The following is a 22,764-nucleotide window of genomic DNA, read 5'->3' as shown; positions in this document are numbered from 1 at the left end:
GTTTTCCACCATCGCGGAAAACCGCCAACAGTGTGCGCGTCCACTAGCAGCATCACGGAGCAAGTGCACAATTGTGCAGCGAAGAAAAGGCTAAATTATCAACACTTGAGCGGTTCAATTCATGGGCGTTGACGGGCTGACTCCTGCGTCTTCGTGCGCCCCCCGTCACTCGCTTCGGCACTCGTTTCTCCCCACCATGCACCGTCGAAGTGCGAAAGAAAATATCGACCCACTTTGGCTAGCTCTCGAGTAGCTCCCGGAGTAGCGCTGGTTTCTTTCTCGGGCTGATCGGTGCGGAAAAACGGCCCCCGGGAAAACAGACAAACTGTTCGCCGTCCGCAGCCACTGGCGAGATAAACAATGCCGCGGAGAAAAGACGGATTTCTACTTGAATTAGTAGCGGAATAATGAATCCTTCCACTCATTATTACGAGATGTGTGTGTGTGTGTGTTTTTCTTCTTGTTTAACTTCTCGACGTAATTTTCTTCCATCGTCCGGCCAGCCGACAGTATCATCCGCTGGGAGGCGCCATTAAGGACGCGGCTATAAAAAGGATGTTTGCGCGAAGTCGCGCTCCTCTTCGCGACTTCGCGAAAGGATTGAAGAGTGCTAATCGAAGCAACGACAAGCTAAGGGACGTGTCTCCCCCCCGGGGGCGAGCCAGCTCCCGCGATGGATGAATTCAATTTTCCCCACTGTGCCAGCTTCAACTTCCAAACTCCGAGAGTGGGTTCAAAATCAGGTCAAATGTGAAATATGATCCTTCGGTAATTGGTTCTCCGTTTTGCCTTTCTGGTCCGTCCGAAGCCCGACGGCTTTACTACTTCGACGGAATCTGCAGCATCGCTTCGCTTTATGGTCCTTTCTTTACGAGCTTTTCGCAACAGTCTTGAGTGGCTCTTCGAGTGGTAGCCACTCGCAACAGAGTTTATCTTTCTGCTACATTAAAAGTGCCACTGTTTGGCAATATTTTTGAAATACAATTTTAATATCGATTTATGCCTATTTTCTCTGGTTCGGCCAATTTACTTGTCTAGATCATCCCAGAATAACATAACTAATGATAATACAATGTATTGTTTGAAACGGCTGGCCCTAAGCGGGGTTCGACCATCACAATGTATTCCATCTTCCGGACTCAAACATGCACTTCTTGCTGTGTCTATCGTACAGGGAAATAACAAACAATATTCCAAGAGGGAATTGCCAAGGGATGCATCAGATGCAACGAAAGAAAAGGGGACATTCGGGAACAATTTCTCAACCATCTCTATCCTTCCACTTCCGGGACGCAGGACAGTTTCGTGTAGTGGAAGTAGAAAATAGAGCAACTTATTCATCAACGCCGAAGTGCCAGAACATGAAGCCCACGGGCTCCCTGAGCGCAAATGACAGCCGAGCACAGCTGTTGCTGGTACGAGAGTGCAATTGCATTCGTTGTTTTGAATCCTTTCCCACAGCGGAAGTGCCCGAGTCCTGCCAGACGCGGCCTGATGTTGTTCCCGCCCGATGTGCAGCGCGTTCGTGCGTGCGTGCAGTTCGTGGTGCTGGCTGCGGAAGCGGAAGATTGATGCACTGTGCCGTGCTCGCCGGGCACGTCACGGCGCGTCTTGCACTTACACTTGAATTCAATTACGAAGACAGACGACCAACGTGTCGCCCCCCGGTAGGGTTAGGCGAATTGATTGTTTCGCCTTTTTTTAATGCCCATTCTCTTGGTGGCTTTCTTCGTGTGGCACATAACTCATCGTACGTTGGAGCTCGGTCCCTTTGAGGCGCACAATTTATTCAAGGCGAACAGCACGGACAAGACATGACTGCAGCATTTGTGACGTGCGCTTAAGTAGCAGCAGTCGACCGAGAGCGGTTCCCAGAGCACGTTCAAATACCACAACTGCGTATCACTCGTACGTATCGCTCTCCATTACGCCCGGTGGTCTGGCATAAGTGAACATAATGCTTGGTGCAGAGTTCATCGTGGTTGGAGATATAAAGCAACGGTTTATATTAAAGTTTGACATTTCAGCCAAATAAATTGCAAACCTCCCACGAATGCCCGTCGTTGAATCGTTGTCTGGAAATTATTGAACCCCCTTATCTTAAATTCCAGAAATGGTTAAGCTATAGAAGATTGTTCCATAACAACACATAACATTATCACATAGTATAATATGACAATAATATGCTTCGGTAAAATGCAAAATTTTTAAATTTTAATAATAAGACACCTAGAAAACGCAACATATTTTAGAAATAAATTACTATTATAACAAAACCTGTGAGACAGTGTTATCAGCACTCCTTGTTCACAACTAATTGGAATGTGACACAGTAAATCACTATTACTTTTGTAATTTGTTTCACCTCACCGTGTACTTCTCTGCACCGTTCCAGATATTCCTTCGAATCGCTTTCGATCGGATAACGACGTGATCGTCGTTGCCGTCTAGTCGATCATCAGCAGAATGCTTCTACAGCCCGGGCCTATCCTCAATACTGACCAGCAGCAACAACAGCAACAGCAACAACTTCAGCAGCAAACACAGGCGGCCCTCCTCTCGGCACACCAACCATCATCGCTGACCTCCTCCTCCAGTGCCTCGTCGACGCCACCGATCCAGGACGTGAGCCGCTATCTGGAAACGCTACAGGAGCAGCTCAAGGAAGGCTGGACTGCCCACACGGCCAAGGATGGCCGGCTCTACTATTGCAAGTGAGTAAACCGGTTCTCGAGATCTGTCCAAGCGATAGCCACTGTACCCCTCGTAGCTCTCCACTCCGACCGCAGCGGCTTCGGAAAGGATGCCGAATTAATAGAGCTGTCCATTATCGGACCCATTTACCGACTCATCTGGGATCCGATTCGGAAGATACAAAATGGAAAATTAAAACTTGTGCCCCTTTTCGCCGGGTCCCGGGGAAAAATAAACGATTTGTCACTGGAACCGGCGGCCGGCCAGGCTACGGAAGGACTGAATCTCCACTCGGTGGGAAACAAATTTTGGGGCATAATTTTCGAACCCTTTTCGGATCGATAGCTGGGATTCGGACGATCCCAAGCAAAAGTGCGCTCAGAGGCACGATGTGTACGGCTGCGAACGAAGGCGGCAATCTGTGGCTCGCATCGTATTGTGTGTGTGTGTGGTGATAGCCCAATTTCAATGATAAAACATTCAATTTCTGCTCCCAAAACTTGTGCTTTCTCTTGTTGCTACTTTTATCTTTCCCGGGGCAGACTATGATAGGTTTTAATGTTGGGCGTAAATGGTTACAAACGGACAAATGGGGTCGCTTTGAATCGCCCCGTGGACCCATTTACTGGGACTGCTATGGTCTCAAACGATGCACATAATCTACGACAAGTGAGATTGACGTTTTGGGATATTCCAAAAACCGAATTTACAGTGTAATCAATTGAAAATTTGGGTAATGGCTTTGAAAGTGTAATGCCACTGGACGAACGATGTGAAACGACGTTCGTTATTTTCTCACAAAAGTTGCAACCAATCAAGGGAAAAAAGTAACGTTTCAAGTTTAACTTTCATTTCGAAACGTATCTGGCCGTCTCTCGCATGGTCTGTGGCGCTGCACAGGAGCAGTTGTGCTAAAATGAACCGTTCAACTTGCCAACCATGTACAAACTGGCAACCTCCGTTGCAATGCTATCACTGCCACGTACATACATCCTGCACTGGAGCACGGAATGTAGTCGGGAGCAGGGCAAGCAAAAGTTGCAGCAAAACTCAATTTATGAAACTCTTTCAATTTAATTTTCCTACCGTGCCGAGGCAACATGGTGGTAGAAATGTGCACGATTGTCGAGCATTCTTCGAATTTGCACAACCACTTCTGTTCAATCCGCCTTTGGTACGGGCGTCGGGAGGAGAGAGCCTTCAAAATGCAACCAGTAGTTATTGTGTAAGTTGCACATGTTCAAGCATGACCAAATTTGAAGTGTGTTTTACGGACGACCTATATTTTCAATTTGTTTTGAAAATGGAATCTTTTGGTACGTTCGGTTCGATCCATTTTTAAAAACATCATCTTTGCAGCGAAAGTTCGATATTGCTTCGAGAAAGGTGCAACATTAATCATGTAAAATAACTTCTTCATGCTCGAGGTGCATACAGGAGCAGACACATAAAAAATTACATTCCACTGCAAACTGCATTTCATGTGAATAATCCGTTCGTTGTTTGCAAAGAATGTCCAATTTGTTTCTTCCATCCCTTGCATTACCAAACCAAACATGAACCACGTGGAACCGTTTCTTTTTGGGGAGGGTTCAACAAAGAACCCGAACGTGTTCTTTTAGCCCACTTTTCGACCAGCACTCGGAAGTTGCACATGTTGCCTGTGATGTGGTTCATGGTCGCCAATTTATATCCATGAGCGCTGAGAAAAGGACTTACATTTCCACTTCGAAGTTTACAGTACATCAGAAGTATATCTGGCAAGAATGACTCAACTATGTCACAAACAGTGGAACGAGGCATGATAGCCTTGTTACTTCGTTCTTCGGTTTTTGTTTTATGTGTCCATTTACAATGGAATCTTTTCAGCACTTAACCTTAAAGTACGCCAACTACTACTGAGTTTTGTTTCACAAACTTTTTTTTGTTCGGGTTAATCGAAATTTTATCGTTCCATTCTGGTCCATCCCTGCGATACAATTGGTCAACATACTCATTAGGTGCTAGTAATTCTTCCACTTCTCAATAAATGACATTGTTCCACACAAATGCACACACACACAAGCAAAAATCCTTGATATCCTCGTCACGCACCATGCAACAACGGTTCGTCTTCGCAGAACTTTCGAGAACATTCCGCCGGATGTTGGAAATCTGGGCCGCCCGATGCGGCCCCTGGGCCATCGTCCTGCGTTCGGTGGCGCTTGACAATCAATTTGCTGTTGCGCTAATAGCACAAATATGACGAGCAATTTTCTGCTCAAGTAGCTAGGATAATGCGAAGAGTTCCCCCGTGCGGTGCCACCCAGGGGAACATCCCGGAATTCCCATTTCCCATCCGGTCGGTGCTGTTCCCGGAAAACTTCTCCGTACCGTCTGCGTTTGCTCACATGAACCATCAAATCGTGACACGGAGTGTTTCAACAGCTTCCGCTGAAGAGATCGATTGGGGCCGAGAGTCTGCTCCCCGGGCGTGCATTTTCAAAATCTCATTTTCCTGAAGTCTTCCGGACGGAGCGGACCTCCTGCCAGACGCACCCGACCCGGCTTCGCGCTCTTGCTGGCGTGTATCAATTGTTTTCTTTTGATTTTCCGCAACTCCCGCACATGCTTGACTGCTCGACTTGAGACGAATAGACGACGGGGCTTATTATCGACGGTGGTGTCTCTTCGTGCGTAAGATGCCGTGCGCCGTTTATAGATTTTCGGTAAACTGCTCAACAGTTTCGCTGCCCATAAACAACACAAAAGCGACATCCTGAGCTGTTGTTGAACTGAACTTGTTGTTTAATTGCCGTTTCGACATTTTATCGTCGGTAGAAGCGGTGAATGTTTCAGTTACTATTTGTACTGAAAGGCGAATTGCGTTCGAATGACAATTGTATGTAAAATTGTTGATGATTCATTTGTTCATCGTATTTCGAAAAAGTTGCAATAAAAATCATCAACAGATATCTGCCATCGGTTGAACTTAAGATAAATTCAGCTAAAAGCAAATAATGCGAATGCATTCTGAATTTCCCACGTACATGAAGAACATTTTGCACTTTAACAATCATATTCAACTTTGGACGGAATGAATTTATGATGAAGGCATCAGTCATACACAGATTGAGTGTATAGAAGAAGCACTAGAAACAACATTATTTACATGCAACAATGCATTGAAACTTATGCCAGTTTATTCTCAATTCAAACAGCTGAAAATCTTCACGAAAGCAATAGTAAATGGTATCTTACGCCAAATGTTGGGTGCTTTTCAATGCACTCTCTCTCGCGGGCTCGTGTTGTTTTCTGTACGTTTTATTAATGTTATAATCTCTATAAGCTATTATCGTGCACATGATTCTGCCTTTCATTAAAGTTATTTAATACGCTTCCTCCAATAAAGCCGAGCAGAACGTTTGTAAATATTATGCATGTCACATTAGTCTTTAAGAATTTCGTGCACTTAATGTAAACATCCGCCAGAGCTCAAGGACACTTATCATAATGATACGGTTATTGTGAAATAATCTGTTATTTGTGGAGTGACCACTTTTGCTATGTGCTCATCACAGAACGCCGCGATGGCAAGTGTATGCCCAAGTCCCATCACACGAAGTATCCACTTTCGTTTATTACTGGACATTGTTTAACTGTTTCCATCGACTCGGTACCGGACGGAATGTTGGCCAATGACTGACCCGACCGCAGCAATTGGTCGCAAACGGTTAATTAAGCGATATTATCCGTGAACGATGGACTCATTAGTATTGGCTTCCGCTGTACATGGTGGGCGCTTTTGATCTGCTATACAACACCAAATTATTGGCACTGTCACTTAACCGCTGGAAGGTCTTTCTTAAGCCAAATTACGACCGAAACTAAATTAAAATAGAAATAAATCTAATTCGCCTAGGCGCACATACTGTGACGGTCTTGAACGTAAAGTATAAAGGTCTATTCTTTGCTCACATCTACAATTACATGAAAAATTGCTTTGAAGTCCATGCTTGTGGTGATGGTAACGTTTAGTAGAACAAACTCTTGGCACGTTCGTACTGGACCTTTACTTTCCGTGCCTGAAGACACGGTCCAAGCTAACACCATTCCTTTACAAGCAGTCCCCGGAACTCACATGTAGCTAATTAGGACCGATGTCGTTTCCCTGGGATATACTGATTGGTCATGTCGATATGTGGACAATTGGTATGCGAGGAAGTTGCATTGTTGTGTCCGCATTTCAACACTCGACCCAGACTGGTATCGATCAGTGCCACTGTACCGGAATGTTACTCAATTGTGCCATGGATGTTTCGTATCATCGTCTCCCATCTTAGTATGCAATCATGCACCGCATGGTGTGCCTTTGGCTTATCACAGAAACACGTTAGCTTGGTCCGATGGTCAATCAACTTTCTACTTAGACAATGTACCGATGAAGTGTTGTTTGACATGTCTCAAGTCAAAGGAGATCTCGTATGTTGTAGTTTTCCAGATAAATTGATGATTGAAAAGAGAAATGCCCTTTGGTCGGTCTCGGCAATGAGTCATTAAGGGAAAAATCTCCGTCAGATATCTTTGGCAAGGTCAGCTGCCTTGGCAAGGTTGAGAAGTTTGAAAGCTTTTAGCATACATTGAAGCTGCGTTTGGTTTGCATAGCCCTGTGGAGTGTTGCAACATTAATGATGTATGCTTTGGTAGATACTAGATCTAGTGATACTAGACTTTCTTCAAGCCGTCGTTTTCTTCAATCGAAGCTCAAGGAGCGTCTGTCATGCTTGCGGCGAACGTTACTTAGCTTTCGAAGGTGTATTGGATTGTTAATTTCATTTGCTCCCTCTTCTGACACATTCTTCCCGGTGCCAACCTTCTCCAGTCATCACGAAAAGCGTTTGCAAAGCCTGGCACTGTGTTTCCAGCGACGCTGCTCGTTGAAGCGTAAAAACAATCTAACCCGGTGCTTGGTTACAGTGCCTAGTGTTGCCGACCACACGTCTCTTCTGTATTACTTCGGGTTTTAAGGGTCTCCCGGGACAGGTAATTCAATTGGCACTAATCGCACACCGAAAGCTCCGAGCAGTCCGAGCTCTGGACCGTGGCTGGCTCCTGCCTCCTGACCATGCCTGCTGCAGAGTGTGAGCGAAAGTCCGGTCGGATAAATCTTGGTCACCGGTGGAGACTTGGGACGTACCTTCTCGCCCGCACGACCTAAAAGCTGCTGGTGTACACAGTGTAACTGCTTTATCCGAGAGTAACGTGGGCCCCAGCTGAGGAAGGAAGGAAAGAGCTGAGGAAGGAAGGAAGCAAGAGGACAGATTCCCAGTCTGTGACCCGGGAAGAAGCCAACTCGTAAGTCCTTGCGATTTCCTCCCCGACTGTACAGCGTGGAACAAGTGGAAGTGAATAGTTTTACGATAATGACTGAATTTTACGAGCAGCCGGCAGGATCGTTGTGCGACAGGAGGGTATTGCCGCCGGTGTGCTGTTCTTGTTCTCAGGCTCAGCGGAAATGCTCGGGCACACGTCGCAACCCCTCTTGGGGATAACGAAATGCTCCAAATTAGATTCTCGCCCTCTTAGGAAGATAATAAAGTCAAGCACTGCTTGCGGGACACTCACACTCACGGACCGGACCAGATGGCCCGGTCCGCCCCTAGCACTATCGCTCGAAGGCAACACTTGCACTCCGTTTTCGAGATGGATTACAATCGAACGGAGCGGAGTTTTTTCTGCGACGATGCGGAGTAAGTGGAAAAATCGACAAACCAAAGAATTAGTATTCACACTCGAGGTCTGTCATCGCAAAGCGGAAACTCGGAACAGACCACGCGGTCTGCTCCGAGGTTTCTGCCCATAGGGCATGAGATGCCCGTTAGAGTATGGGTCAACTAATACACAAGCATACGGACACGGAGATCCCTGGGGATGTTTAAGAACGTGTGACGAAGATTTTATTAGCCAACCCCTCGGGACGTGCTGATTGGATCACGTCATCGATAAAGCGGATCGTAAGCGGACGAAGAAGTCGTTTGGAGAGCAGTAACGACGACTAATAGATGTTTGTTCCGACGAGCTCTTCATTTGTGTTGCTGATAATTGGTTTTAATTCGTCCTCGCTGGCAAACGGAAGCGCCAAGTTTACATAAAAGAACTTCCGTATGGTGACACGGCGCACTACCACCAGCCTCCGCGGTGAGAGACTTTGTGCACCACAATCGGGCGGTGTACGATAACCGGGGCCGGTTTGACGAAGATTGGCTGCCTCACGATCACTTTCTTCAGCAGCGGACTTGGGACGGCCACGGCACATCCTAATGCGGCCCAGACAACCAGGAGCTGGTGGCGGAACCGGGGAGAACCGAATTAAATTGTCAACCACTGACTCCATGGCGCAAACTTTGCGACGAAATACCACCTACCATCGACGCTACTTACCACACGGAGCAGCATCATCTTGAACTAGTGAGGGCCGGCGGTTTAGCAGGGGCTCAAGTAGGAAGTTGGAGTAAAGTGGCCCGGCGATCGTACTGTTTCTGACTGTCGAGAACCCCGGACGGGAATCGTATTTATAGCTCCGATGGCTTCATTCTTGCAGCCAACAGCAAACCGCACACTCCCTGATTGTCGCCGGTCGTAAGTTAAGAACTGTGTCAATGAGAAAACTCACTTCACAGACACTGAAGTGAAGACATGTGGCTGAAAGGCGATATGTGAGACTTCGAAACCGGAACTGCCGGGGGAACTTCTGCGGAGCGAATGTCGGGCGGTACACTGTTTTGGTGCACGAAAGTCAACTTGATCAAATTACGTACACGAGCGGCGGAGGCTTCCGAAGGGCTTCGCGGTGCGCCGCGTAGTTTAACTGCATCCAAATTGACACCAAGTGGATTGGCACCAACTGACTGGTCGATATTGTCTTTCGAATACCACGACAGAATGGCTTGAATTCTTTTTAAAATTCTTGAAGTTTGGTTTCCGAAGTTTTTCTCTTCTGAACATAAATTCGATTGCCGAGTAAGTTGAGCCGCAACCCAACTTGCCCCAAAGTACCGAAAGTACCCCGATCGTTTTCGCATTCTCGGCCGGCGCAACTGGCAAAGGCAATTGAGCCGTGACAGCTATCGTCACTCTCGCCGCAGCAGTTACCCTCGCCTCAACAATCAAACCCCGCTGTGTGACAGTTACAATCGGAAAGTTTCCCATTGAATCCATCAGAGCCGCATCAGGCAACTGAGCGTTGGAACGGTGACGGACGGCACTTGACAACCTCTTCAGCCGAGGGCCGAGCTCCATTGCGTACGAACAAAGACGGCCGACGGGATTGAGCTGCACGAATCCGCGATAAACGAAGCGGAGCAGCATAACTAAATTAATTTTCATTAAAACTGCGCAGCATCATTCTGGCCGCTGGCAGTGCAGTGGCAATGAATGACAATACCTAGTGCGAAAGTATGGCGCAGTGCAGCGTTTCGCACGAAATTGCGGCGATCGGTAAACTGTGAGGCGCCCCGATTGCCCACCCGCGAACTTCAGATAAATTCTGCAAAACGTGCTGCATTATGATGGAAAAGAAGGATTATCCACGGCGATGGCTCGACACTGAAGAGGTGATTATGCTGTAGCCGGAAAAATTTCAAGCAATCTTTCATTACAATGCCGCATCAGCAGTATGTGAAAGTAACCAAAGTGTTGGAACGTATGTGGGTAAAACTATGGGAGAGATCGATGACTGTTGGTGCTTCGAAAAACATTCGTTGTAATTCATGGCAATAGTAGAACGCAGAACATCATCATCAACCGGAAGTTAGTTAAAATACGCACATATTTAAAGAAATGAAATATTTAGGTGCAACCAGTTTTCGAGAAAAGTGTTGGTTGCTGCAATTTTTGTCCAAAACACGTCCGATACATAGTGCTACCGTTACCCATAGAATGAACTTGCATGGTACAGTATCAAGGGGTACACTGGTTTCGTTCCAGTCATGCATGCACCCCGGCCACAGTAATCATAATGCCGGCCATTAAGTTCGGGGCAATCATCGTTTAAAATCCGGATTAAATTCTTAAGCCACTCTGCAAGCTTCAGCTTCTGCTGATGGTGCTCTCGATTCTTGTACACCGAGTCATTCCATTGCCGGCTCCTGGTACGGCCTGTCAGCTTTGCAAGAGGCGAGACTTCCATAGCCCGTAGTCTCGCCCAATCCATTATGGGCGCAGGATGTTTAATAACCGAATGCGTTATTGTGCTTAATGTGCACGGTGCGCGTGTTTGCGCAGTCAAATAAGCAAACGACATGCACCTTCGCCAAGTCGAAACGTATCCATTATTGGGAAATAATGGACACATGCCGCACTTATGTTTCGTCAGCAGTATTAGGTTTGGACAAATACACGTATGTGTTTTAATATTTCTATTTGTGCTGAATATTTTGTTTCTCTAATACGACTTCATTTTCCACTTGTTAGTTTACGCTAGCCGCCCAGCTGTAATCGAAGTGTTTCAGCCTACATAAAAATAATTACAAAACCAATACGTTTCCAACAAGTGGTCTGAGAAATGGACTTTAATCCATAATCTGGCGCCGTTTTGCGCGAAGCGTTTTTTTCGTAAATGACTTGCAAATTATAGTTATTCCCCAAAGAGCTAGCTGCTAAGCTGTCGGGATATTATCTCCGGAAAGGGTTAATCTTCTGTATTTTAATTTCACGATACTCATAAATAATGATCGAGCCGGCGAAGATTATTGATTTTCTCTGCCAGACGCCTGGCGGACGGTTTTCCAAAGTGGAATTTTCTCATATTTTGGGCTTCAGCTCTCCATTCCTCGGGCAAAAACTTCTCTCAGCAGAATTATTCATAATCTTTCACTGCTAGCTCGACGAACGAGCTCCTCCGGTGCCGAAAAATAGAAAACCCATCAGTCTTCAGTGCCTTGCCGGTTGCGGCTACTTTTGTCGCCCTCTCTTCTTCGGAGCTCCGGCTTCTCCTTCTTTGGTCCTTTCCCAAGGACACACTGATACAGTGTTCCTAAAATTAGCAAAATCGATTGAAAAAAATCTAAAAGGATACACACCGACCGAGGATGGTGGGCCCTTTGACCGCTGTCGGCACGCACTTCTGCACTGAATTGAAAGCGGCTGCCTCATTCGAATCGGTAATGGTGTACTTCCGTTGATTAAACCATCCATTTTGCTCATTGCCATGCTCTTTTTTGGTCCCGTTGGCCACACTCTGGCCCTCTTTTACGGTGAACGATCAAACACGAACCGTGAAAGGAATCGGGCGTGTGGCAAACCGGCGACAAACCGTGCATCCCTCGAGAACGGCCCTAACCAGAAGTCGAAACCTCAAAAAGGTGCAGAGCCACGATTGAAAAATCATTGGAGTTGAATTTTTAAATCCACTCTCCCAACTCTGGTGCGGCACAGATTCCGCTTTTTCTGCGGACCACCCGATGAGGTGGGTCGAGCTCCAGGCTTCCAGTTTGTCGGGCAAACCGGACGAAGACGGGAAAACCCGATGCGCCCATCCGGTCCGTTGGTCGTGTACGGTTCGATTTCGTAATTAGATTTTGATCAGCCTCATGTAAATTTAATGAGATTACGTGAATCTTGCCCGTTTTGGTGTATCCTTTCGTGTTACTTTTGTTGCCGCTCACTCCGGGGCTTATCGCACGGTCCGGAATCGCAGCGCCGAGAAATGGTCGTCGAAATCAGCCGAAAACGGCGGACACGGCGACCATCGTGATCAGAGATCAAGTGAGAAATAGGAAACCGACCGGCCTTTGGAGGTTCTGGCTCCGTGCCGAGCTGTGCTTAGGAGCAAGTGTCCTTGTGCACTGGTCGGCCCGGAGAAAGGTGGACCGGAAGTGTTTGAACTTTGACCGGAAATTTGCGCCATCACCTTCGGCCGGCGGTTGAAACCATAGCGCACGACATAGCGCGCTCTAATGAAATTCAAACATTTTCAATTAATTAATTTTGTCCCTGGAAGAGATAACAAGAAAAAAATCACCAATAGTCTACAGCGAACAGCGAAAGAGCAAAAATGGGCCTAAAACCATGAATATCTTAACGACGACGACGGCCCGCAGGAGCTCGGCCAAGTTGCCATCTTCTGCCACTGGACATCGCTGTTCCGCAGGATGGACCGCTGTGGCCACGCAATGGATGTCAATTAGAGGATGACAGGACGGAAAAATCGTCCTTAGAGGCGTAGTTTTTTTTCCTTTATTTCTGCTTCATGCTGTTACGCTCTTTCAAACGATGGCCACACTTTATTTGCCGTCTCTAGGCTGAGGCGCACCATGATGAACTTATCTTGTTGGGTGAATTCTTTTTATCGCTCTGTTTTTTGCACGCAAACTGATGTGGTGTGAGTCTTAACAAGACATAGAAAGTAAGGGCAATTTCTCATTTCCTTGCTGCTGGTCAGCAATTTATTTTGAAAATTTGAAACGCCACGCGGCTTGCTCGGGAACTAATCTGTCATTTTGTTTCATCCAGTCACAATAGCAACTTGTGATGTATAGTCTAATGTTTGTAATATGGCACAGTAGCGACATAGGGACGGTTTGGCATGGTAATGATTTTGTTCTATAATTAAATTAAATGTTTTTTTTTTATATTTGGCGTCCTTAATATTTCGAGCGACACCTTCCTGCAGCCGTTTGCGACTGAACTGAGCTTGTTTGTTAGTGTTTTATTCCGCTTCTAGATACACTTCCGCATCTGAAAACAATTCCTTTTATCATAAAATTAGGCTTGAGTATTCTCGGCGCCGTCGTATTCTATGTTGTAAATTTATGATTGAATTTTGTATATCTGACCGGGCACATCTGGGATGTTTACTGTCGATCGAAAGACTAGTTTGCGGGTCACCCAATCAATCTCCAGCCATTGAACACGGTGGCGGTAGAATGCCGAAAACGAGACACTCCCAGCGACAAATGTTAGTCACTATAGCGTGCACTGCGTTACTTGCGTCGCTTATCGAGAGAGCATTGGTCCCCATCGCTCCACCACCACCAGTGATGCTCTAAATGTTCACCCCCCCCACCGAGTCTTCCCCCGAGTGCAGATGGACGGCGCATCCCTCGCCTTGTGCATGTGCATTGGACGTGAAAATGCAATAAATTAGCTGCAGCCTGCAGCTATCACACATTCTGCAGGCGTCGTAGGGCGGACCCCCGATTGTTTATGAGAAGAGCTTACGGCGTGAATGGGTGTGTGAAGGCTCTCGTGTTTATGGTCGCCGACGCCGGCGGCGACGAACACTCGGTCGAGAGCCCACGCGTTGTCGGCCGAGAACGTCCGCGCTGCATCCTTCAGCGGTCACCGGCCATTATGCCACGTCCTAAATCCACCGACCGGCGCCTGCCAGCGGAAGTGAAAATGATGTGCAGAAGCTTGCGAGATTGTTAACGAAAATGGAGTCACTTTTGTTGCCGCTATCATGTGCTTCCAGCACTACATGAGCGTTGGGTGATTACTGCCGCGATTACTGTTGAGATCACTGCAAAAGCGTCTGTCTAAGTTCTTCTTTTTTTTACTCCGGAACAGAGCAGAGCTTTATGCAATTTTCGAAAGTGATTGCGAAATGGCTTTAAACCTGCTTTCGAACGATAAGAAACTGCACAACTATGACAGCTTAGTATTTCGTAAAAACGATGCAAACACCTTAAACATCTTCTCGAAGCACAAAATATTCACATGCTGTGAATTACACGGTGCGGTAGAAATCTTACTTTGTTTTAAACACATGCCTTTTGGGTCGGTGTCACATCTGTGTCACAGTCAATCCGGTATTCACATGACTGTAGGTCAGGGAAACTTTTTCACCAACTCTCGGGCCCACTAGAGCGGAACCCACCGCATCATTTAGCACTTCGACTTCGCTCTTTGCAATTGGGAACCTTCTTATAACGTGTTTGAGCAACATTTCGCGAAACTTGAACCTCCTTTCAAATATATTTTTTATATAAAATATCTGCACTTTATTTACAACACCGAATGTAATTGAGTAACACATTTTTAAAAAGAAACAGAGAGAGAGTACGGCGTCGAACGGCTTTTGATCGTTGCGTTGAGGTGCTAATTGTACCGTCTTGCTTGCTTGTCTCCCTCGTTATGCCTCAGCTTCCTCACTCGGGGCTTCTTAGCCGACTAGGACCGGTACAGGGCGTGGCACAATGACTGGTTGAAGCACGACCGGCCGTCGATACAGTACCGGAGGTCGATATAAACTGTCGGATTTCCAGAATCACGTTTGTTAAGCGTTCTGTTTCATTGGGCAAAAATTGAATAAAATTCTATTACTTACGATGGTCGGGCTATGATCGGACGTGCTCCACTGCCAACATAGACCGGTCTTCCTCCTATTCCTGTGGATGGCCTCTGTGCCGTTGTACACGCCAACACCACCACCAAGAGCACCGCTAGCGCTACGAGCTTCGACATTTCGTTAGATCGAACTGAAAACGCCACAAATTTTGATCGAATGTTGCCTCGCCAAACGTTTCACGTCGCGACAACTGCAGAACACGAATGATGTTGAGCTGCGTCCTCGCCGGTGAATTTATAGCAAAGGTGCCACCGAAACCACTAATTGATTGCCGATTAGCACCCATGGTCGGTCGGTAGCTGAGACGGCCGCGCCCGATCGAACGGTGTTCCGGATGTTGTTTGTTTGTATGCTAAAATGACGAAGGCCTCATGACGATGTGTGGTTTACCGGCAGAGGAAAAGTTTGCCATTCGTCACACTTGCAAAGGGGAACCACAGTGTAGTTGGTAAACAAACGGGTGAGAGGAAAGCACAATTTTTAAGAGGTCGTTGGTCGTCCAGAGGTCGCCGATCACCTTCGATCATGGCTGCTGCAGTGAGGTCCATTACGGAAGAGAAATTCGAGCTCAAGTCGGTTAAATTATGCACAGGATATTAAAACTGCATCGCTGTGCAGCTTCTGGGAAGCACCAAATGGGTTGCATTGGTTGACTAGTGTCATCCTAGTATCGCTCTATCTCATGTCGTGTCACACTGCAAGTCACTCGACATCCTCATGCGGCCTGTCATCGATGACACACCAGCACTGTTGTGCGGTTGCAGTCGGAATGCATCAGAAATTAACATCCTACTGCCACAGCTCATATCACGTGCTTCCGGCAAGGCGAATCTTCGCGGCGAACGTTCGTTTCAATGATTGAAAACGAGAATATTACGAGACCAATTTCATGTTTCAGCGTCGGCCATTGCGCAGCCATATTTGCCCACGATTGCTGTTCCCCGACTCGTTCTGGTGAGACTCGAAATCAATGTTCAATTAAACCGTAACTGGAAGCGACGTTGATGATATGGAGGAGAATGGAAAAGGATGTTTAATAGCCCCACGGGCGAACGATGTTACATTAAATTTAAAAAGATAAATTTAAAATTGCTTGTGCTTGAATTCTTAAACCGAAGAAAATGGTCACACATTTGCACAAGTTCTATCTATCTAAATAAAAAACGTCTCCATTTGAAATAACCATTTGAAGTACATCTTATTCGTTTCGGAATTCTCTAACTACTACTGTTTTATTTTTCTCTTTCGCTTTAGGTAAGATTGAACATAGATTCAACAGTTAAACTGCGCTCTGATGGTTTTGCAAGTATATTATTATTATATTACACAAGTAAAATAAAACCCAATATGTTTATGGCTTTTTTGTCCAAATTCTTCAAACACTTTTTAAACGCACTTTTGAGCAAATATCGGTGCTACACAATTTGTGTAGTTTCTTTCGTGGAAAAACAAACGCACAACCCTACGATAAACTATGATAACGTTCTACAATAGAACCAGTAGCTACAATAGAACCCGGAACGGATGAAAGTCAACACATTCCATCAATCAATGCCAGCATCGAAAGATACTGGCTTCACGTAGCTGATGTTCCCACTATGAAGCGATTGTGGCTCGTGCGTCGTTTGATTGGCTGACGACAGCGAGAAACAATAAACGGATCCATCGCTCACGTTTACTATCGTCTAGCTCGAGCGTCTGTGAGAACGATTTGTTCCCCACATCTCCCTACGATTGACTGCACAACGCAGAAAACAGCTTCAGAAATCAATAACTAGATACTTTTGAGAAAACCGCACAGAAAATAAAAATATATGCTGTAAAATTTAATCACTTTTCGTCTAAGCGGTCCCTTCGTTTAATACACTGTCATGGGTCACGTTTGTGTTTTTTGGATTAAGTTATCTCAATAATATTTGAGCTTGCACACTGTCGATCGTGCCGCCCGTCTGAGTACGAACAAGGACATTTTCCAGAAGTTTGGCTGTTCTTGTTTAAGTTTAGCCCAAAGTCTTTGATTGGAACATCCGAGGTGATCTTAAGAGTTAAAAACTTCATTGAAACAGTTAGTGAAGACAAATGCGGGCTTAAAATATATATTCACACGAAAAATAAAGCGATGGAGGCGCCTGGTAGCAAGCATCGGCTGGTTTATGCTGTATAGTGGGATTTTTTTTCCGACTTCAGTTTACTATTCGTAAACACTGAAAGTTTATAGAGTGGAAAAAGTTTTGCTCCGCCCGAATAACTATCGAACGTACGGTCACCATCCATTGTATGCATTCAGAACATTCATGGTACAGAAATCCAATATCCGCAAGCTGGGATTCGCTGGAAGATGTTATGAAGCATACGATGCTTTTCTTGATATGGCAATTACTCTACTCGTTCAGCGGGCGTATGGATTGCTGTAGTATCTAGTCGATATCTTCGTTGGTTTGGTGTACCTTCGAAGCACTACACTCCGCTTCCAATCGTAGACGGTCTACTTAATGGTGAATATTTGATCAGAAATCGATTAAATTTGTTCGACCATACTGAAAAACAATGATGCTTGTTTGCTCTCAGACAGGACCGGATGGTATCATGCCAGATGATGCTATCGCCGTAAACCCAAATTGTTTTTCCTCGCTAGTTTTTATGATAACTGCTTTATGTTTTCACTTAGCGCTTGCTTGCTGCTGAACTGGCTAGTTGTTATCGTATGGAAATGGAACACAGAGATACGCATAAAACATAATCAAATGCTACGTTCCTAGTGGTCCGGAACGTTTGAGTACGGGAATACCGAATAATATTTTTTTGCATTTCACCCCGGCTAATCGAAACAGACTCATCAAATGACCAAATATTTGTATTACATGTTGTTAAAATAACAATTTTACTAAAATCAACATCAATGCGGTTTTGTTCGGTCGCCGATGTAATCAATTTTTGAACGAAAAATCAATTTCAAATTTCACTAGTGGTCAAATGCCCCAAACATTATTAAACTCTTCACCTTGTCCACAAACCAACCCTTCAGCCCGTACGGCCCATTGAATCATACCGAAAAATATCAAAATTCGGACCCACAAAGTCACGAAATTTCAACTATATCTTCATCAATAACGCTCCGATCGGTCCCGTCCAGTCGGGCTGGCGTTCACGACGCCGGGAAAGAATGTTTGCTCAACATTCCTGACGAAAGTCAACCGGCAACACTGCGGCAAGTCGCCAAATTTGTTGACTTAGGATCATCGGGGTAACGAACAATGTGGGGTGTTCAGATTTACTTCCGCATCCAAACAAACGCACGTCTCTTTTTGGAAAAGAATGTTGCTTTTTATTATTTAAAGTGCCCATCATCATGCGGCCGGAAGTGATTGATTAAGCTTGGATATTCATAGAAACGTTAGCGGCCTGTGAGGCACATCTCAAAATGCAAATGTTGGCTCACCTCGAGCGCAGAGTATTTTTTTTCGATGCTGTCAAGTAAAGATGGTTTCCAGGAAGAGTTGCCGTACCATACGAACTGTTAGGGTTCGTCCATTCGAACACATTCGACCAACCTCATCTAATCATTTCGGGCTTGCCCACATATTGAAATATAATTATGTATTACAAAACGGAAAAGAAGAATTTTCCAAGACGCTTTGCAAGAATTGAAAATTTAAGCGAATGATTGATTCGCCGTTTCTTAAATTTAACACTATCAGACCATACTTTGTGCCTATTTGATTGTAGGCCCTAAATGTTTGTATCGAAAATTCAAAGACTAGAAACTTATTCAAATACACTATCCCCTTATCTTCTGTTTCAGCACGATGTTGCTCACAACTAAATTCAAAACTACATCCTCAGATTCTTGTGGGTTTACTTTTTCCATTTCCAACGTCGCCAACTTTACAAACTCTTGGCCGTTGTTACCAGCTGTTGCCACAACATGTTTATAAATCATGAGTTCGAAATAATCTTTCCATCACACACACACACTACAGACACTCTGCCTCGACACGCCAGTTTTATGAAGCTTGTGTAATTTGTTCTGCCAAAAGGGTCCCTTCATCCCTTCACGAAATACACGAAAACTTTAGCCAGAACGTCTCCTATCTGCATCTCCGGGAAGGTATACAGGGCAGATACCGTCTCAGATTTGTGTCAAAGCGACTCTAAATGGTTCACAAAGTCGGTGCGAAGTGATTTGATGGTTGAGTGGAAACTTTGAAAGAAGTTTTTAAAGGGTGTAGAGATCTTTTCAGATTATTCATCCTTTCCCACAGTGCGTTGGTAAACAAGTCCGAACCTGGTGAACTATTTCGGATGACGCCGAAAAATACTGCTCGGGATACGTACCCAAAACCGCAAATTCACTGCAAAACACTTCGGCAAAGTGGTAACAGAAGCAATTTAGATACGAACGATCTAAAACACGATCAAATGGCATTCTTTGATCAGCAGCTGGGAGCAAAATGACCTTTGGTTGACTTTTGAAAAGTTAACTTTTTTGCTGAAACAGTTAGTGGCTTTCCATCTAAAAATATTCAACTATTTCTCAAAATTTTTGCAACTGGAAAACTAAACCTGTTTTCAGGAAGGCTTGCTACCATCTCTTTCATGTTTCTCAATTGTTTCTTGATTGCTTTTCCGCAGATGGGTTTGTTTCTTTCCAACTCCTTGATTTAACAACAGTTTACAAAGGGTGCAAACGCAAAAACACAAAGAAGAAGCCCGAAACACGTTCCACAAATTTTCCGAATTTTGCCAATTTTCCAGTTGCCTCTCAGTTCCAGTTTCCAGTTCCAGCGACCAAGTTTACGTTCGTGTTTGGGTGCTATTTTTTACTCTTCTGTAATGATAGCAAAAAACACAACAGAAATAATGGGTACAAAACGTTAGTTACTTTTGGCTTTAGGTGGCTTCACAAAGATCGCCCGTAAAACTTTACACCTAAAAAAGGGAGCGAAGTGTTTGGTAAACCACAGGAAAGGTATTTCCACCCGGTTGATTATCCGCTCGGAAACACTCCCGAGCAGTGCGGCAACTCGAATTAAGGATGTGTTTTAAAACGCGGGCTTTTACTGAGATTTTCAAGTGTTAGAATATTCATTTTCATTTTCATTTTTGTTCAAAGAAAGAGTTTTTCAATTTTACTCTTGTTTTATTGTTATTGCTCCAGTGACACGAAGTAATGAAACTTTACATACCGCCTAGAAACAAACTAATATTACTTCTCGAAATAGCCCATGACCACAAAGAGCCTTGTTTTTTCAAACATTTGCTTATATTTTGTGCAAATGAATGTAAACTTGGAACACTGATTCTTGGCTGAAAGATCGTTCTTTAACGAGAGAAATCTTACCGCGCATTGCTACGAACCATTGACCATTTGGGCGATTTATGCAGACGAATTTTTCAAAAATCAGCCCAACACTGTTGCTCACCCGAAACCCATTCATTGCCGGATGGATAAACGCTGCTACTTCAATTTTTCATTTGCTTGCGCGTGGCTCGGCAATCACGACTACACGGAAGTGGCGCTTGCAAAAGTGGAAACCACTTGAAGTTCTCTGGTGGTAAATTATGTTGTGTTAAGTGGTGAGATTACGCTGCACTCTCTCGCTGCAGTTGCAAACCCGACTGCAACCCATGATTCACCCCACTGTAGCTGTTCGTTCAAAGGAGCGCTTGCTGGGAAAAAAATCGGTCTTTTCCCCTACACTTTCCACTTTTTATCCGCATGCCTTTGATGCTGTGCCATTTTCCCGCTACGAGTTGGGCTGGTTTTAGACTAGCATTCTATCAATTTTACAAACAGTGAGCGCTACGTATCTTTTGTTTGAGAGTGGAATACTGCTTATACAACGCTTTATGTACATTGTGCATTGTGTACTTTGTGTACAAATGGCCGGCTTAATACGAAACTTGAAAATTAAGATTTTACAAGAACGCAATACGTTAACCAAAAGATGTATGTCAAATCACATATCACCGTAACGGTATATTCCATCTTTTCCGTTATGATGGAATAGTATTTTTACAATAAAGATTATGCTAACCACTTTAGGCTACCCTTTCGCCCAGTACATCATAAACCAGGCCAGCACTTGTGGAGAAGCACCATAAATTTAAACGACCAACCCTTTCGGCTCGTTCGGCAAACTCACCCAGAATCACGTTCGTGGTGATCTTACACAACATTTTTCGCGCTTGAGACGCGTAATAGAGTGTTCGTGATCTCAATTTACATCAATCGTAAAAAAGCCGTATTTTGTTCTAGCAAGAAACTGAAGCATCGCTAAAGATGGGAGGGATTTGGAAGGACCATAATGTACAATTTCTGAAATGACGTGTTACAGGATGTAAAAGTTACTGAGAGCTCCGGCTATCGTGTTAGGCAGTGTACGAGATTGTCAATTTCTAAAATTACGCTCACTTCGTTCTATATTGGCAACAGGTCGATAGATTACTTCAGCTAGTCCCATTCATTCTGAATTTGAATTTCAGCAACATTCTTTCCCAAGATATACCGACAACAAACTAGAACACCCCAAACCATTTTCTTGCCAACCATATAACTCCACATCGTCCCGATAAATCCACCGCGTTCTCTGTTCTGTACGCGCTGAAAATACCATTCCATTTACTCAGGGAGCATGGGGCAAATTTTCCTGTCCGGGTGGCCCCGGAAGTGACAGAGACTTCTTTGAAAATTGAGCCCAAAACACACACCCACAAAGGGAATATTCTCACCCTGCACGGATCGGAAACGGAAGTTGGGTGCGAGCATAATGTCGGCAAGAGGAAAGGAGTCCGAAAATCGATTTTCGTTTCTTCGATTCCGGCACTGGGAAGCATTTAATGGTCACCGGTGCTAGATTAATGTGGTCGATAATTGATAAATAAATCGAAAAATGATTGATATTGCAATGTGTACTGGAGCTGGGGCTGCTTCCGGAAGCCATTGATTGGTCGGCCGGATGTTTTTGATTGTGCCCTACCGGGCGCCTTCTTTCCGTTCCATGGAGTTGCTGAATTATTCGACGCTTGTTTTCCCAAGAAATGTACGAACGCTCGGAACGCTCCGCAGAGTCGTTACGAGGCCTGCACTTACTGGAACGGGTTTTTGTTAATGTTGTACCGCTTATATTTCCTGCTCGTTTAACCTATGACTTCATTATTCAACGAGCCTCTCCCGAGTTCTAATAAAACGATTCGGTTTATTGCATCTTGATGGTTTCGCTCTGCACTTGAGCTTTCTGGCACGTTAAACTTTTCATGAGCGTGCATAAACACGCTACAGGTCCTGCACGGGGCCACTATCGAAGCGGCCACTTCTTTTGCTTGCAACGGCAGCCAAACAACAGCTTGGCTCCCAATCCACAGTCCTACAATCCTTGACCTACAGCTGTTTTCTTTGGCACGCCCTAAGCGAAGGTTGGCACATTACTGTTCCGTCAAAATCGGTTCCCAAACACCTAGCGAAGGTCGTATTTCTTCATGGTAAAGTACTTTTTGATGACGACACGCCATAAACCCGCGGCGCCGGTGGGCTTAGTTCAAGAATCATTACCACGACCGGTGGTATCGAACCAACAAATTGCATTTCCTAGCCATCCAGGCCGTCGTTGTCCACGGTAACGTGCGGCCGAGCATGACTTGCACCCCCGTCCAAGGCCGGCCGTCGGTCGGTCGAGCCCAAAATCGCTCACTAAAGCTCACGCGAACCCTTTGACGGGGGATCGCGCGTTCCAGTGAACCAG

General features: G+C 45.2%; 1 protein-coding gene across 1 annotated transcript in view; it reads left to right on the top strand.

Moving 5' to 3' along the window:
• The first annotated feature begins 2,466 nt into the window (after positions 1–2,466).
• LOC128272800 (uncharacterized) overlaps positions 2,467–22,764 on the top strand; it is a 58,326-nt gene continuing 38,028 nt past the window's right edge. The window contains exon 1 of the mRNA XM_053010679.1: positions 2,467–2,714. Coding sequence (XP_052866639.1) covers positions 2,467–2,714 — 248 coding nt within the window. The remainder of the gene's footprint in view (positions 2,715–22,764) is intronic.

Source organism: Anopheles cruzii, chromosome 3, assembly GCF_943734635.1.
Source record: "Anopheles cruzii chromosome 3, idAnoCruzAS_RS32_06, whole genome shotgun sequence".
NCBI classification, from domain to species: domain Eukaryota; kingdom Metazoa; phylum Arthropoda; class Insecta; order Diptera; family Culicidae; genus Anopheles; species Anopheles cruzii.
This window is presented reverse-complemented; position numbering and strand designations above follow the sequence as displayed.